General features: G+C 35.8%; 1 protein-coding gene across 12 annotated transcripts in view; it reads right to left on the reverse strand.

The window, feature by feature from the left end:
* RNF111 (ring finger protein 111) overlaps nucleotides 1-13,943 on the reverse strand; it is a 93,116-nt gene that overhangs the window by 20,878 nt on the left and 58,295 nt on the right. For all 12 annotated transcript variants that reach the window (XM_027553875.1, XM_027553872.1, XM_027553874.1 and 9 more), the window contains 3 exons: nucleotides 11,920-12,083; nucleotides 8,636-8,830; nucleotides 1,257-1,576 (listed from right to left, as the gene is read on the reverse strand). In XM_027553875.1, the coding sequence (XP_027409676.1) occupies nucleotides 1,257-1,576; nucleotides 8,636-8,830; nucleotides 11,920-12,083 (679 nt within the window). The remainder of the gene's footprint in view (nucleotides 1-1,256; nucleotides 1,577-8,635; nucleotides 8,831-11,919; nucleotides 12,084-13,943) is intronic.

A 13,943-nucleotide genomic window follows, 5' to 3' on the forward strand; every position in this document is an offset into this window, starting at 1 on the left:
GGAGAATTCTGTGGATAGAGGAGCCCGGCAGCCTACAGTCCACAGGGTCACAAAGAGTCGGATGCAACTGAGCAACTAACACTTGAGAGAGAGAGAGATCAGTAGGTTACACCTATATTTGACATAAAACAATAAAAGAGATTCTACCTATAATTAAGTCACTCAGGTTGCTTTTTTAGGCCCAAAAGGTAGAACAGGTGTGGTCAACCAACAGATGTTAGTACTTAGAACTGCTGTTACCAGAGCCAAAACATCATCCAAAATCTCTTTAATCACATTTCCTACTAAACCCTTTCAATTTTTTTTTTGTATCAGCAGCTAGTTTCTTCTTCTTAAGGGAACACTTCACTTTCTTAATTTTAATTTGTCAGAAGCAGAAGAGATAAGCATCAAAAATTTAAAAGACAAAGCAAGTAATGTACTTGAGCAAAGGGGAGAGGGTACAGTGGAGCAGTTACTTTGAATTTCACTTTAACTTTTTCTAGCCCATTTTTTTTAGCACATGTGTCACTTACCATTTTATATTACCCATTTTGTTTTTTAAAGTATGCACCACCCAGGTTTACATCACAATTATACACAGAAACAACACAGCAAAAGTTAAAATAGCACAAAATACCTCACTTTATTTACTCCATGTGATCACCAATACGAATTTAACATTTTTTGACATTTTAAGTACTCACTATCAACCAATTTACTTAATTAGCAAAAAAAATTACTGATAATTTTTTTTGCTGACATTTCAATTTTCCAGAAACTAAAAACCTAATCTGCTCCTGAGAAACAGGAGGTTCCTCCCTGTATGGTTTTGCAGCTGAGAAGTCTGTTTATTTCTATATGAGTGGAGATGACTGGGAGGCTCCAGAAGAGGAGGTAGAGGAAAAAACTGGGAGAATTCCCCAATTTCTCATGAATGAGGCTGACACTGCAGTTTCAATACCTTTGTTTGAAATGGAATCCTAAACATTAAATCCACTTATATTTAACTAAAAACACTGAAAAACATTCCAGAATAAAAAATAGTATCCAATTATCCACATCCCTGGTCCCCTCAATTGGTTGCAATCATTTACAACATGAGAAAATCCTAAATACTTAATTTAAAAAAAAATCACAGACCATTAAATTACGCCACTCTTGCAGGGGCAAAAAGAATTACTTATTTGGTACATAAACTTTATCATTAGATTTTTTTTCTCCGGAAGGAACTGCAATTTTAAAAAATTAAGAAGAACTCATCAAATTCCACATACCTGGTCATGGTAGCTGGTACTAGAAGTACTATTCGCTCCACAAGGTGGTTGTACTTGTGGAGGTCTTTCCACAGGACAAGTAGGATCACTAAAGGAAGGAGAAACTGGGACAGCTGGGTGGGGAGTATGATGATGGTGGTGATGATGCTGAAAATGGTGGCCATGCTGCTGAAAGCAACTTGTGTGTGGATGTCCTAATGCATGGTGATTCTGCGATGACCCTCCACAGGGCGAGTGCTGGGGACAGCAGGAAGGTAACCTAGGCATTGCAGGAGGGCCAGGTTCTGTTACAGCATTAGATGCAGTTCTCCTCGAGTCATCTTGAAATGAAAAAATGCACAGATCAATTAAATGATCAAGTATCGCTGTGTAAAAAATACGTGTGTGTGCTTAGCTGCTCAGTCATGTCTGACTCTTCACAACCCCATGGACTGTAGTCCACCAGGCTTCTCTGTCCATGGGATTCTCCAGGCAAGAATACTGAATGGAGTAAGATAGCCATTCCCTTCTCCAGGGAATCTTCCCGACCCATGGACCAATCCGGGTCTCCTACATTGCAGGCAGATTCTTTACCATCTGAGCAACCATGCGTATAAATAGGTGAATAATAAGTGATTAGTGAATTCAAGTATCTGTAAACAATAATGTGATATATTCACATTCTTAACATGTATATCCTGTAATTTTAGGCAGTGGTCTTCACTGGGATTTTCTTCCAAGCTTCAAGAGGCTTATATTTACCATGACGTTTAAATATGGCAATAAATCACCTTTTGCTAGGTCATGATAAATTATTAGTTTTTAAAAATAAATTATTAGTTTTAAATTGTATTTTAAAAACTCCAAAGTATCATGGGAGTCCTTCCATTATATACAACAAATACTCTTAATACTATAAATCATTCCTATATAATGAAGACTACTATGTCATACTTCTTAAAATCTTAACTTCTGAAAGATATAACCATCCAACTCAGAGCATATCTGGCTAAGTCTTACTAACTTCCAATGTCTTTTCCCTTTCTCTGGTCTCTAACCTCAGACCCAGTAGAACAAAAGAAATGATAAGATTCTACCTGGTTGAAAATTATAAGTCTCTTGTAATAACTTTGTGACTCAAAGTTGAATAGTGGGATAAAAGCATGGCGTCAGACAGGCTTAAATTCTAATCCTGAGCCTGTCTAATTTGAGTAATGTGACTTTAAGAAAGTTATTTAATCTCTTTCTCACCTATTAAATATAGCAGTAACTATCTTGCATGGTTGTTCTTAGAAAAGATAATAATCTTCTAGGTACGAAACATCTGAGTCCTAATTATGCTCTGTGGCATGCCCAGAGTTACTTTGAAGGTACATTCTTCCAGGCCAGAAGAAAAGCAAATGTGTCCCCAGAAGGTTTATCCCAGTGTTTCAAACTCCTCTAAGAAACAGCACCCTTTCCTCAAACTACATATGTGCAAATTAAAAAAAGATAAAAATGGAGATACATTTTTTACTTAAAAAATAAAAATTAGAGGAATAGAAAACCCAAAGCTTTGTCCTTCCTTTCCCCCACATGACTCATGAGGCATCTCCTCAGAATTCTTAGGATTCTAGAGTACACCTGTGTTCCAGCCATATTTCTAGAATAATCAATACCAGGGATACCTTACTCCTATTTGGCTCACAATAAAAAGCTATTCTCTTCTGGGTCAGTGTACCAATTAGGGATCTTCTAGTTATTTACAAACAATACAAAAAATCCAACCAAAACTGGCTAAAACAATGAAGGGAATTTACAGACTCACATAAATTAATCTGGGTGGCTCTGACTGATGAGTGTGATTGCAGTACACCTCCCTGTAATTCTCCAGTGTCTGCCCTCCTATACATGTCCTATTCTGCTGTTGCTGAGTCTCTTCCAGACAAACCTAAACTCTTAGGCATACTGTTAGGCAGTATCTCTATTCTAGATCTCTGAATATTGTTTTACTTCCCCCTCAAGTTCCTATTCTGACCTATTTGGGCTAATTTCCTGAGCCCTTTTGTATGGGTTCTTAATCTGAGAACCAGAATTCAGGAGTCTGTAAACTCGGATAGAAAAGAATTACACTAATCTCTAGTAGCCTCCTGGAATTAATACTACCTTGTTATCATAAATTGAGAGGTTAAATATCACAAGTAGTTTGTAACAAAAACAAAAAAGATAAAAAAAGTCAACAAGTTGTTCACTTTTAAAACATAAGTGATAGCAGATTCAAAGTCAGTTCAATAACTACATCCCTTTCATTCATTTGCATTTCAAATTTCTTGAGTAACCTGGATAGAATCACAACTGGCATACTAGGAACTGACTATGATCAACAGCTATCTTAGTTATGCTGAATCTAAAGTAGCTATTTTCTATAGGCTGTAATATTTATAGCAATATCATCATTATAGGATCTTCACTTCCTACAACATTTCTGGGGTTATATCTCAGTCCGCATGTCAAAATGTTACACAAGTAAATGTCATTTATTATGTGTTACTTCAGAAAAGAAAATCAAAAACCTTTAGGACACTAAATCCATTCAGTGGATGGACTAAATGACCTTCATAGTTCCTTCCAACTGTGACACATTAATTTTACAAATCCAGAAACTCTAAGACTAAGGAGATGAGTCTGTAACCAGAGCAAGAGATCTAGGGACTGCATGACCAAAGTGATAGATACAACATTTATCTGTTTAAAAATGACTTGCCTTCTTGGTCTTCGATTATTCCAAAAACAAAGGTCAGAGTGAGAGAAGAGGAAGCACAATAACTATAATATCCTTAAGGCTGAATATATATTTAAGGGGTTAAATGATTAACAGTATGCCCCTCAAAAGAGGACTGACCTTATAGCTCTACTTCTTAGGGTACAGTTTTGATTTCCAATTAAATTAATATCTGTTTTCCTACAGTCCAGAAGCTCTTTGTTGCTCAAACAAGGTAGAAATCCAAAGCAAAGACAACTGAATCTCCCGTTGTTCAAGAGTTAATAACCAAAGAAAATTGCCAGAGCAGAGTAAAATACAAAGATATCTAATTAAGTAAATAAACCCTGCCCTTTTTTAAAATTAAAATTAGCTTACTGAGTGTCCATTAAAAACAGATCATCACAAATCTACATCAGAGAAATTAACTCCACATCACAGTGACATCAGGCTGCTTAAAGTACTTTTACTGTAATTCAAGGAAGAATACGGAGATGTACTCATGTATTTATTCATTTATTTGGCAAGTCTTACATATAATAATAACATGGCTAAGGATCTATAAAGATACTGGAAAATACAACAGTAAAAAGGAAAGTCTTGACCATTAAAATAATTTAGGGATATTGTCTGCTTTTGTTGTTTTATCTCTAGCAACTAGAAACAAGCTACAACCTAGGCAGATCAACAAGCACCTGCTAAATTTAAGCTAACCTCGCAAGGGAAAAGAGGCATGCCTGTATGGGAGCAGCTTAGTGCTAAAAAAGGGAAGACTTGATCTTTGGTCCTCAAGGAGCTCATCATCAAGCACAGAGAAAATTTAAAAAGAAATCAACCAGTACTGTAACAGAAGCAATGGGTTCTAGTACAGTATAGAGCAGCACTGTCCCCCAAGGAGTATCCAGCAACAACTGGGGATACTTTTGGCTCTCACAACTGGAGGGGAGGGGGCACTAATGGTAATTCAGTGGGTAGAAGCCAAGAATGATGCTAAATATCCTACAATGCACAGGAGAGCCTGCCCGCCCCTATAGGAACTGTCCAGCCCAAAGACAAGAGTACCAAGGTTGAGATATCCTGGCATAACGAAGAATACAGGATTCAAGCTAGACTTTGTAGGTCTGAATTCTGGCTCTACTGTCATATAACCTTAGATAAGTTACTTCACCTGCAAAATGAGAATAATCATACAATCTGTCTCATGGGTTATTATGAAAGTCAGAGCTACTATAAATAATTAACCAATATTATGAGTTCAACAGGTGTTAGCTATTACTATCCGTTACAATTGTTAGCTCTTTTTATGTTGTGTTCCCAGTGTATAGAACAGGGCCTGATACATAGAATGCAATCAATAGTTTGCTGAATAAATGAATACACAAGATAACGTACGCATACGCTAGGAACACACTGAGAAATCATACAGATGATAAGCTGAGTGTGGGCATGCTGAATTTGAGGTGACTGCAGAATGGCCCAGAGGAGAGGAAGCTGGATATGAAAGTTTAAAACAAGGAGAGCACTCTGGAAGCACAAAATGGTGAGTCATTGACTACTGGTAGCAGGTGAAAACACCTAAAATTATGAGATGGATCAGTGAAAAAAGGGATGAGAATAGAGTTCTGGGAGAAAAGAAGATGAGAAGAAAGTTTACTGCCAGATTTTAAACATCATGTTTGTTTTAAAAGGAGTCAAAGTTAAATGAAGGAGTTTAAGGTGAAGAAGATCCCTTAGGTGTGCATAGACTTAACACAAATGCACACGTACATGTATGAAAGGAATGAAACCAGCACAGATGCTGAACACACAGGCAAGATTAAAACAAGGCCAAGGACACAAAAAAGGATAGCATGAAAAGCACAGATAAAGAAACTGGAAGCTACCTGAAGGGAGTTGAGAGACCAGCAGTTAGGAGATATGGATAGGTATAAACATACAAAAGTTTTTAGCATGAGAACCTTCATTTATTTTTTTATCCTCCTTCCACCCCCAGAAATGAGAGTCTTAATAAAAATAAGACAATTTTGGAATAGACACTGAGGGAAAGGAAAGGGAAGGGAACTAATTGAGGTATGATACTATCACAACTTATTACCAACAGCCCAAGATCTGATTCCATAAATTCAGGAGGCACTGATCTGCATGGTTCTATGATTTTTATCAGCCCCATTTAGAAACCTGGATAAGAGATAAGCTAGATGGCTCAAGTGATTCAACGCTGGACATATGCAAGAAGGTGCAAAGTAAAGACAGGATGTGAAGAAAATAGGTGAATGATATTCTACAGTCCTGGAAGGAAATGAAACCAGCAGAACTGAATGCCCCTAATACAGTCTATCTGTATGTGCTTTTATCAGATTTATAGAGAGGAACAACTTTGCCTTGAACAAGATTCTCCTCGTCTAGAGAAATGTAACATGATTAAGTCTATCAGAAGGGCTGTCATAAAAAGAATAAATATCATGGAGAGGGTCCACTCATGCAATGATGTTACTACTTAATAGATTAAATATGAATCCTAACTAAACAAAGGTGTTAAAAAATAAGTACATAAATAAAAGCTTTGAGATAAAGTTTTCTTTAAATAAAGTTGGGACTGTTTCAAAGTTGTCTTGAAATAAAGTTGGGACTGTTTCACATAACATCTAGATAAACACAAGGTACAGAATGCAACCAGAAAAGAGTGTGCAGTCAATAAATGAAATAAAAGCCCATTTCACTTCTGCCTACATTTTCTTTTTCAAAAAATGCAGTATTTAAAAGATATCCCAGGAAATTGTGTTTCCTCAAGGCTCACCTTTAGTTTCCAGGGAAGGGAGATCTAAACCAGACACAAACAGTTTTCTAATCTGCTCAACGTTAAGTTATAAGGATATAAGAATTAAACATATTATTAAAAGCAAAAAAAAATTGATATAAAATATACAGTGGTTTCATTATTAATGGTCATCACTATTATTACTGGTGATAGAGGCAATCTACAACCTATAGGGTCTATGATGTCTCTGCTAGTAAACAGCAAGTTCCTATCTCTGTGCCATCATTCAGGAGAGAAAAAAGGCTATTTTAAGATCTAGTCAAACAGCTGATAGGAAAGAACCAGAGATTGCACTGCTAACTGAATCTTAAGAAATAATCTACAAGCTAAACCTGTAAAATTCTCCTTTAAAAAATTTTTATTGATATATACTTGATTTACAATGTTGTGTCAGTTTCAGGTATTAAGTGACTCAGTAATTTACATATATATATATATATATATATATATATATATATATATATATATACTTTTCTGGGGGGTAGGGTGGGTGGGCTTCCCTGGTGGCTCAGATGCCTGGAGAATTCCATGGACAGAGGAAGCCTGGTGGTGGGCTATGGTCATGAGGTCACAAAGAGTCAGACATGACTGAGCGACTAACACTTTCACACATCACTTTCACACGTACTCTTTTTTTACATTCTCTTCCCTTACAAATTATTACAAGATATTGAGTATAGTTCCCCTGAGCTATACAGTAGGTCCTTGTTGGTTATCTGTTTTATATATCAAAGTGTGTATTTTAATCCCAAGCTCCTAGGGATGAAGGAGGAAACATGTTTGTTGCAAGAAGGAAATTGTTCTAAGACTAGTGAGAAGACCATCAGCTCAAACTGCACGCAATCAGCACCATTATATTCCCTTAACTCCCCAGGGGGCCCTTCTTGGATTTATTTTTCCCTTTTTTTAAAACTATAAAAATCTTAAAACATAAGAGTAAATCTTTGCAACCTTGGGTTAAGCAATAGCTTCTTAGACATGACACCAAAAGAATAAACAATAGAATTGGGGAAATGGACATCGTCAAGCTTCCTAAAACTCCCACTCCTACTTTCAATTCTTTTGGATACGTATTTAGGAGTTGACTTTTGGGTCTTACGGTAACTCCATGGTTAACTTTTTAAGGAACCATCAGAGTGTCTTCTATCATTTTACACTTCTACCAGATGTTAATAAAGGTTCTAATTTCTCAATATCCTTATTAACACTGGTCATCTTCTGATTTCCTGTTTCTTTTGTTTTGTTTAATTATAGGCATCCTGGTAGGAGTAAAGCAGAATTTCATTCTGGTTTTGATTTGCATTTCCCTAATAACTAATGTCTTCATGTGCTTCTTGGTCATTTATATAAATGATCTTCTTCTTTGGAAAAATGGCTACGTACATTCTTTGCCCATTTAAAAACTGGGCTGTTTTTCTTTTTACTGTTAAGCTGTGCAAATTCTTTATATATTCTGGATACCAGACCCTTAGCAAATACATGATTTTCAAATATTTTCTCCCATTCTGTAGGCTATCTTTTCACTTTCTTATAAATACCCTTAATGTACAATAATTTTAAATTTTGATCAAGTCCTATTCATTTTTTTCTTTTGTTGATTGTATTTTTGGTGTCAGCCATTCAATTCTCCCCCATCTCTTTCAGTTGAGCTATAATACTCTGGTAACATAGCACACAGAAACTCAAATATGAAGTCATAATCTAATTCTAAGAGACCACTTTGTTAACATATGATGTTTATTCTAAGAATATACTCTTGCTAACACAGCTAAAATCTTAATAACAACAATTCTTTTTCTAACAAAGAGTCTCTCCTCGCCCCTTTTTATTTTTTGCACATACCTCCTGTAGAAGTACCAGTCATACTATTGCTTGTGAGAGTAGTTGAAGTCTCTGACACTGTGGAGGGTTGGCTACTAGTGACAGCTGCAGCAGTATCAGAGGCCTGCTCAGAGGTAGATGGATTTGAATTGTTAATGGAAGCGCTTGTGGTTTGTGATTCCATTCTCGCAGAAGTGGTTGGTACTACAGTAGGTTCTACAAAATACAAAATATTTAGCATTTCAAAACAAATTAGGCAATGGGTTATATTTTAATAAAAGCTAATATTTTTATAGCTATTAAACTTAAAATGTGAACCCTCTGATAAGTACAATATATAGTTTAAAAAGAAAAGCTTTCGTAAAGTTAAATCAACATTAAAATGAAATGTTACTGTATTTTTAAACATACATGTGCATATTCCAATAATTCAAAGGACTAACATAGTTTTCTTGGGTAAGGACCATGTAAGTTTTCTGATCACAGAGAGGTAAAATAAAAGTCCCTCTGCTATGTTCACACACATTGTCCCAGGCTGTTAGAACAGCACACAAATTGTACTCTCTCTGGTACCTATGGATTTTAGAGTTCAACGGTTTGGATAGAAATTCTGATTTCACCACTGACAGATTGATCCAGGAGAAATTACTCAACTACTCTCCATTTCCTCATCTATAGAACTAGTAAAGTACAAAATTTTCTTCATAGAACTATTGTTAGGATGAACAGAGATCACACATATGAAGTACCTATAGATGATGCTTTACAAATCGAAGTCATTTAATAAACATTAGCTGGGATTTTTAATATGTTTTAATTTTTCACATGTCGTATTGTATGTTTTCCCCCAATTTTTTTGCAAATATTTTTATCCGTGCTTTCTAATAAAAATTAAAGTTTCTGTAGTAGAAATTAAAAGAAATTTCAGGTAGACCTTATGAATGAGCTCTATTTTAGACTCTAATTGTTACATGACTTTAATAATTAATAATGGGAATAAATCTGTCCAAACCATAGTCACAATAATTAGACTTGCAAAGAAGATATTTAAAAGTGATACAGAATAGAATGAGAAAACAACCATTCTCTACAATGCAGTACAGGAGACTGATTACTGAAACACAAATAGTGCCTGTTAGTCTATATGGAACCCTATACTTCAGATGCTTAAAGAAATATATTTGCCTAAACATAAAAGGGAGAGGAAGGAACTTCTGTTTATTTGCCAGTAGTTGACCTCAGTTTCTCAGTCAGAGGTATTAACTTTTTTGGTTGAATAATTCTGGACTGGAGGTGGGAGTGGCTTAGAGGTGGGCTGTCCTTTGCATTATAAGATGTTTGGCAGCACCCCTGGCCTCCACCCATTAGATGTTAGTAGCATGGATGGAGGAGCCTGGAAGGCTGCAGTCCATGGGGTCGCAGAGGGTTGGACACGACTGAGCGACTTCACTTTGACTTTTCACTTTCATGCATTGGAGAAGGAAATGGCAACCCACTCCAGTGTTCTTGCCTGGAGAATCCCAGGGATGGGAGAGCCTGGTGGGCTGCCGTGTATGGGGTCACAGAGAGTCAAACATGACTGAAGCGACTTAGCAGCAGCAGCAGCAGCAGCACTCTCCCTCCACTCTGAGAATCAAAAGTGTGTAGATACTGCCAAATGTCTCCAGGCACACAAAACGGTCACTAGGTAGGAACCACTGTTCTAACTAAACTTATGTTTTAGATTTACTTTTAGTAAGATGGAAGCTTTCCACTGAGAGAAGGGAGTCCGTCTACTAATCACTGGAATACTTTTAACATAAAAGTATTCTGTTTGAACTAAATTCAAGTGGATTAAAAAGTTACTTAGATGGCAGGTGTCACATGGGAAAACACAAAAAGTTTCCAAAAGAGTCAACAATATTTAATTGGATAATCTTTAATAAATCCCTATTATATTAACCGCTTCTTACAGATGATTTATGGTACTTCCAAAATAAAAACCAAAACATTGTTAACTGAAATGTACATTGAGAATAAATTCTCTCTTCATAAACATCTTAACTCCAAAGTACTGGTACTCTGAAAGTTATGATCATCCAAACTGCCAACAGCCAATATTAGAGTTGATTTCACAAGGCCCTTAACTCTTCCAACCTAGCAAATGTATTCTTTATCTAATTTATAGCTAACTGCCAAAACTAATGGGCTTCCCTTGTGGCTCAGATGGTAAAGAATCCAATCCATATATGGCTTACCAAATATTAAGGACATTATGATTGAGGGCTTCTTTTTTAACTTATTTGAGTATGGTTGCTTTACAATGTTGTATTAGCTCCTACTGTACAGCAAAATGAATCAGCCATACATATACATGTATCTCCTCCCTTCTGGACTTCCTTTCCATTAAGGTTACCACAGTTCATTAAGCAGAGTTCCCGACCATTTCCTTCTAAGATGTAACTATCAGTATCTAAAGATAATTCTCAATTTGAGGGAAAATTCACAAATGTATTCATATATTCATACTTGCTTACCACATTTCCTAACCTCTGCTTTCCAACTCTAGCATTGTTTCCTCAGTTACTTGGGTGTAGCTGTATGTAAGCCAGAGAAGTGAAGTGTAAGTCTTAGTCGCTCAGTCATGTCCAACTCTTTGCAACCCATGGTCTGTCCATGGAATTCTCTAGGCAAGAACACTGGAGTGGGTTGCCATTCCCTTCTCCAGGGGATCTTCCTGACCCAGGGATTGAATAGGGTCTCCTGCAGTGCAGGAAGGTATTTTACCATCTGAGCTACAGAAGCCCTGTAAGCCAAAACGAAACACTAGAGCTAAGCAGCACATAAAGTAACCACATTATTACACTGAAAGATAACATAACTTATAAAAGCAAATTCAACATCTCAAATAACTAGTATTAATCATTTAAACTCAGTTACACTGCTTTTCTGTTCTGTATTTTAAAACTGTTGTTTCTATTTTTCATAGTAAAGTATGACAGCAATATTATAAATGAAAGTAACACATAAGTCTGAGGATAGATCAAACCACCACTTGTAAAAATAATTTTTTCTAAGAAAACAACTACCAAGCAGTGAAACAATAACCAGAAAAAACTTAGACACAACTTACAAACTGGGGTTATATTATCAACTGAAAATAACATTAGGATAATCTGCCAACTTCTCTGTAATTTAATAATATATTATTGACATATTATTATTATTACCAATAATAAGTAGCAATAAAGAGTTTCTAACATATTAAGATATTTCATTTTACTAAATTGTCTTCATAATTCCACACTGCTAGCACTCCAACTTACCATCTTCATCAACAGTAAGGTCCACAACTTCTGCTGCATTCTGCCTCAAGGGCTGTATAACAGTAGACATTCTATTGCGGTTCCGTGGCTCCTGTGGTCGACTTGTATGAGAACTTGAACCTTGGCTCCAGTGAGATCTATTGTGTCCAAGGGTTGACCGAGACCTAAATAACAAAATTTTTAGTCACCTAAGAAATCATAAGCCTTTCTTACAAAATAAGTTGTGAAATTCTTCATGCAAGAATTCTCCAGAGAGATAATCACAATAGAATTTAGAATTATGACTAGCATAATGCTGAGCACTCAATAAACATCTGAATTAAATATTTAATAAATGTTCACCAACCAACTGACCTAAGAAAACGAAAAATATGTTAGGCCTATCATTGGTGTAAAATATAGGATTCTGTTTCAAGAATGCTACTCTCTTTTCAAGGTAGAGTAGTCACCTGGGTTATAATCAATCATTTACATTTTAAGACCTAAAATTATTCATCATAGATATAGTAACAAAAATATCAACACCCTAAACATTTAATAACATTCACATGATCTTCAGCTTTGGGAGTCCAGAACCAAGTTGTTTCTGGGACTGTCCTAAAAGAGATTTGAAGTACGAGAGATTTCTTGCTATCAGGAGAAGTAAGGATAGCCGTAGCTAGTTTACTGCAGCTAACTATACTTTGGCAGCTATACATAACATCATTGTTTGAGCCACTTATGCTTTAAAGGCATATAACTACAAACCCTCAACACCAAATGCCTTTTATCATCTGTTAATTATGTATATTGTACTAAATTACTTACAGGCATATATTTTATTATTAAAAAATTGTAAAGGATTCACTGTAATGATCTGGATTAAAGGTACAGAGAGACAGTATATAGAATATGCAGCTCTCAGGATCCAAGGAGAAAAAAATAAATGTTTTGGGAAGATGGGGTTTACTACAAAGTTGGTTTCTCCTCCTGCCCAAAATGAATGTAAAACTGCCTATATGCTTATATGTATGTATGTCAGCATGTACGGAAAAAAGTGAGCCAGATCTTCTAACATGTAGTTGTACGCGTATGAGATTGGTCACTCAAAGTTCATACAGAGAATTTCAGAGAAGAACTCCAAAGTTCAAACTGAGCTGAAAATGGCCTTAGCAATCATGGAGCCTAGAAGTTTAGAAAGAACTTCAAATTGTAAATTTAAATTTTCAAGTAATAGAGGAGTATAGAGGTTAAATCCTGAGACACAGATTAAAAAAAAAAAGAAAAAAAGACAGTGTATTCCAGCAAGAATTGTACATATTAAGGCATGAGGATAAACAAATGTTTCAAGATGAAATAGTTTTAGATAAGGAGAATGATCACCATTTAAAATTCTTGAGAAATCAAGAGTCTTTGATGAAACTGAGCAGCCTATTATTTCTGAGAAACTGTTAATAGCTGAAGAAACTTCCAGGTCTTTGCAGTACTTTGGTGAAAACTTCACAGGATATACTAACTCCAAATATAATGTTGAGTGAAGTACCAGCAAAAAGCCTGATGTATAAGGAACAGTTCCAGAGGCCTTAGTGGCAATTATCAAATCCTGACACAAGTAGATCTGAAACATGGATACATTCTCTCTTACAGAGGAAGGGCAAGGAGCCAGTTGAAGTGACAAAGTTAATGTTCTAGGTAACCATAAGGAAAATAAATATGAGTAATGAGCATATATGTCTTTTTCAAGAGCACTGTCTCCACTATGTAAATGCATTTGCTTGAATATTTAAACATCTGCATGATAAGAAAGCTCTCCAATTCCACGAAAAAACAGGTTCTTAGTTTCAACAATAATTATAGCTCATAGAAACCAAGTTAATATTGTATCAAGCACTATGGGCAGTCACAGGTATCTATATGGCACATACCACGGAGTATCAATTTTCCTCCAAGTATGGGAAAATCATTTAAATTTAAACAAGTGTATGTTATAGAGTACTCTCTTCCACGCCATTAGAGCAGTACTCCAATGAAAAAGTGTTAAGTAA

Source organism: Bos indicus x Bos taurus, chromosome 10 (assembly GCF_003369695.1).
Source record: "Bos indicus x Bos taurus breed Angus x Brahman F1 hybrid chromosome 10, Bos_hybrid_MaternalHap_v2.0, whole genome shotgun sequence".
Taxonomy (NCBI): domain Eukaryota; kingdom Metazoa; phylum Chordata; class Mammalia; order Artiodactyla; family Bovidae; genus Bos; species Bos indicus x Bos taurus.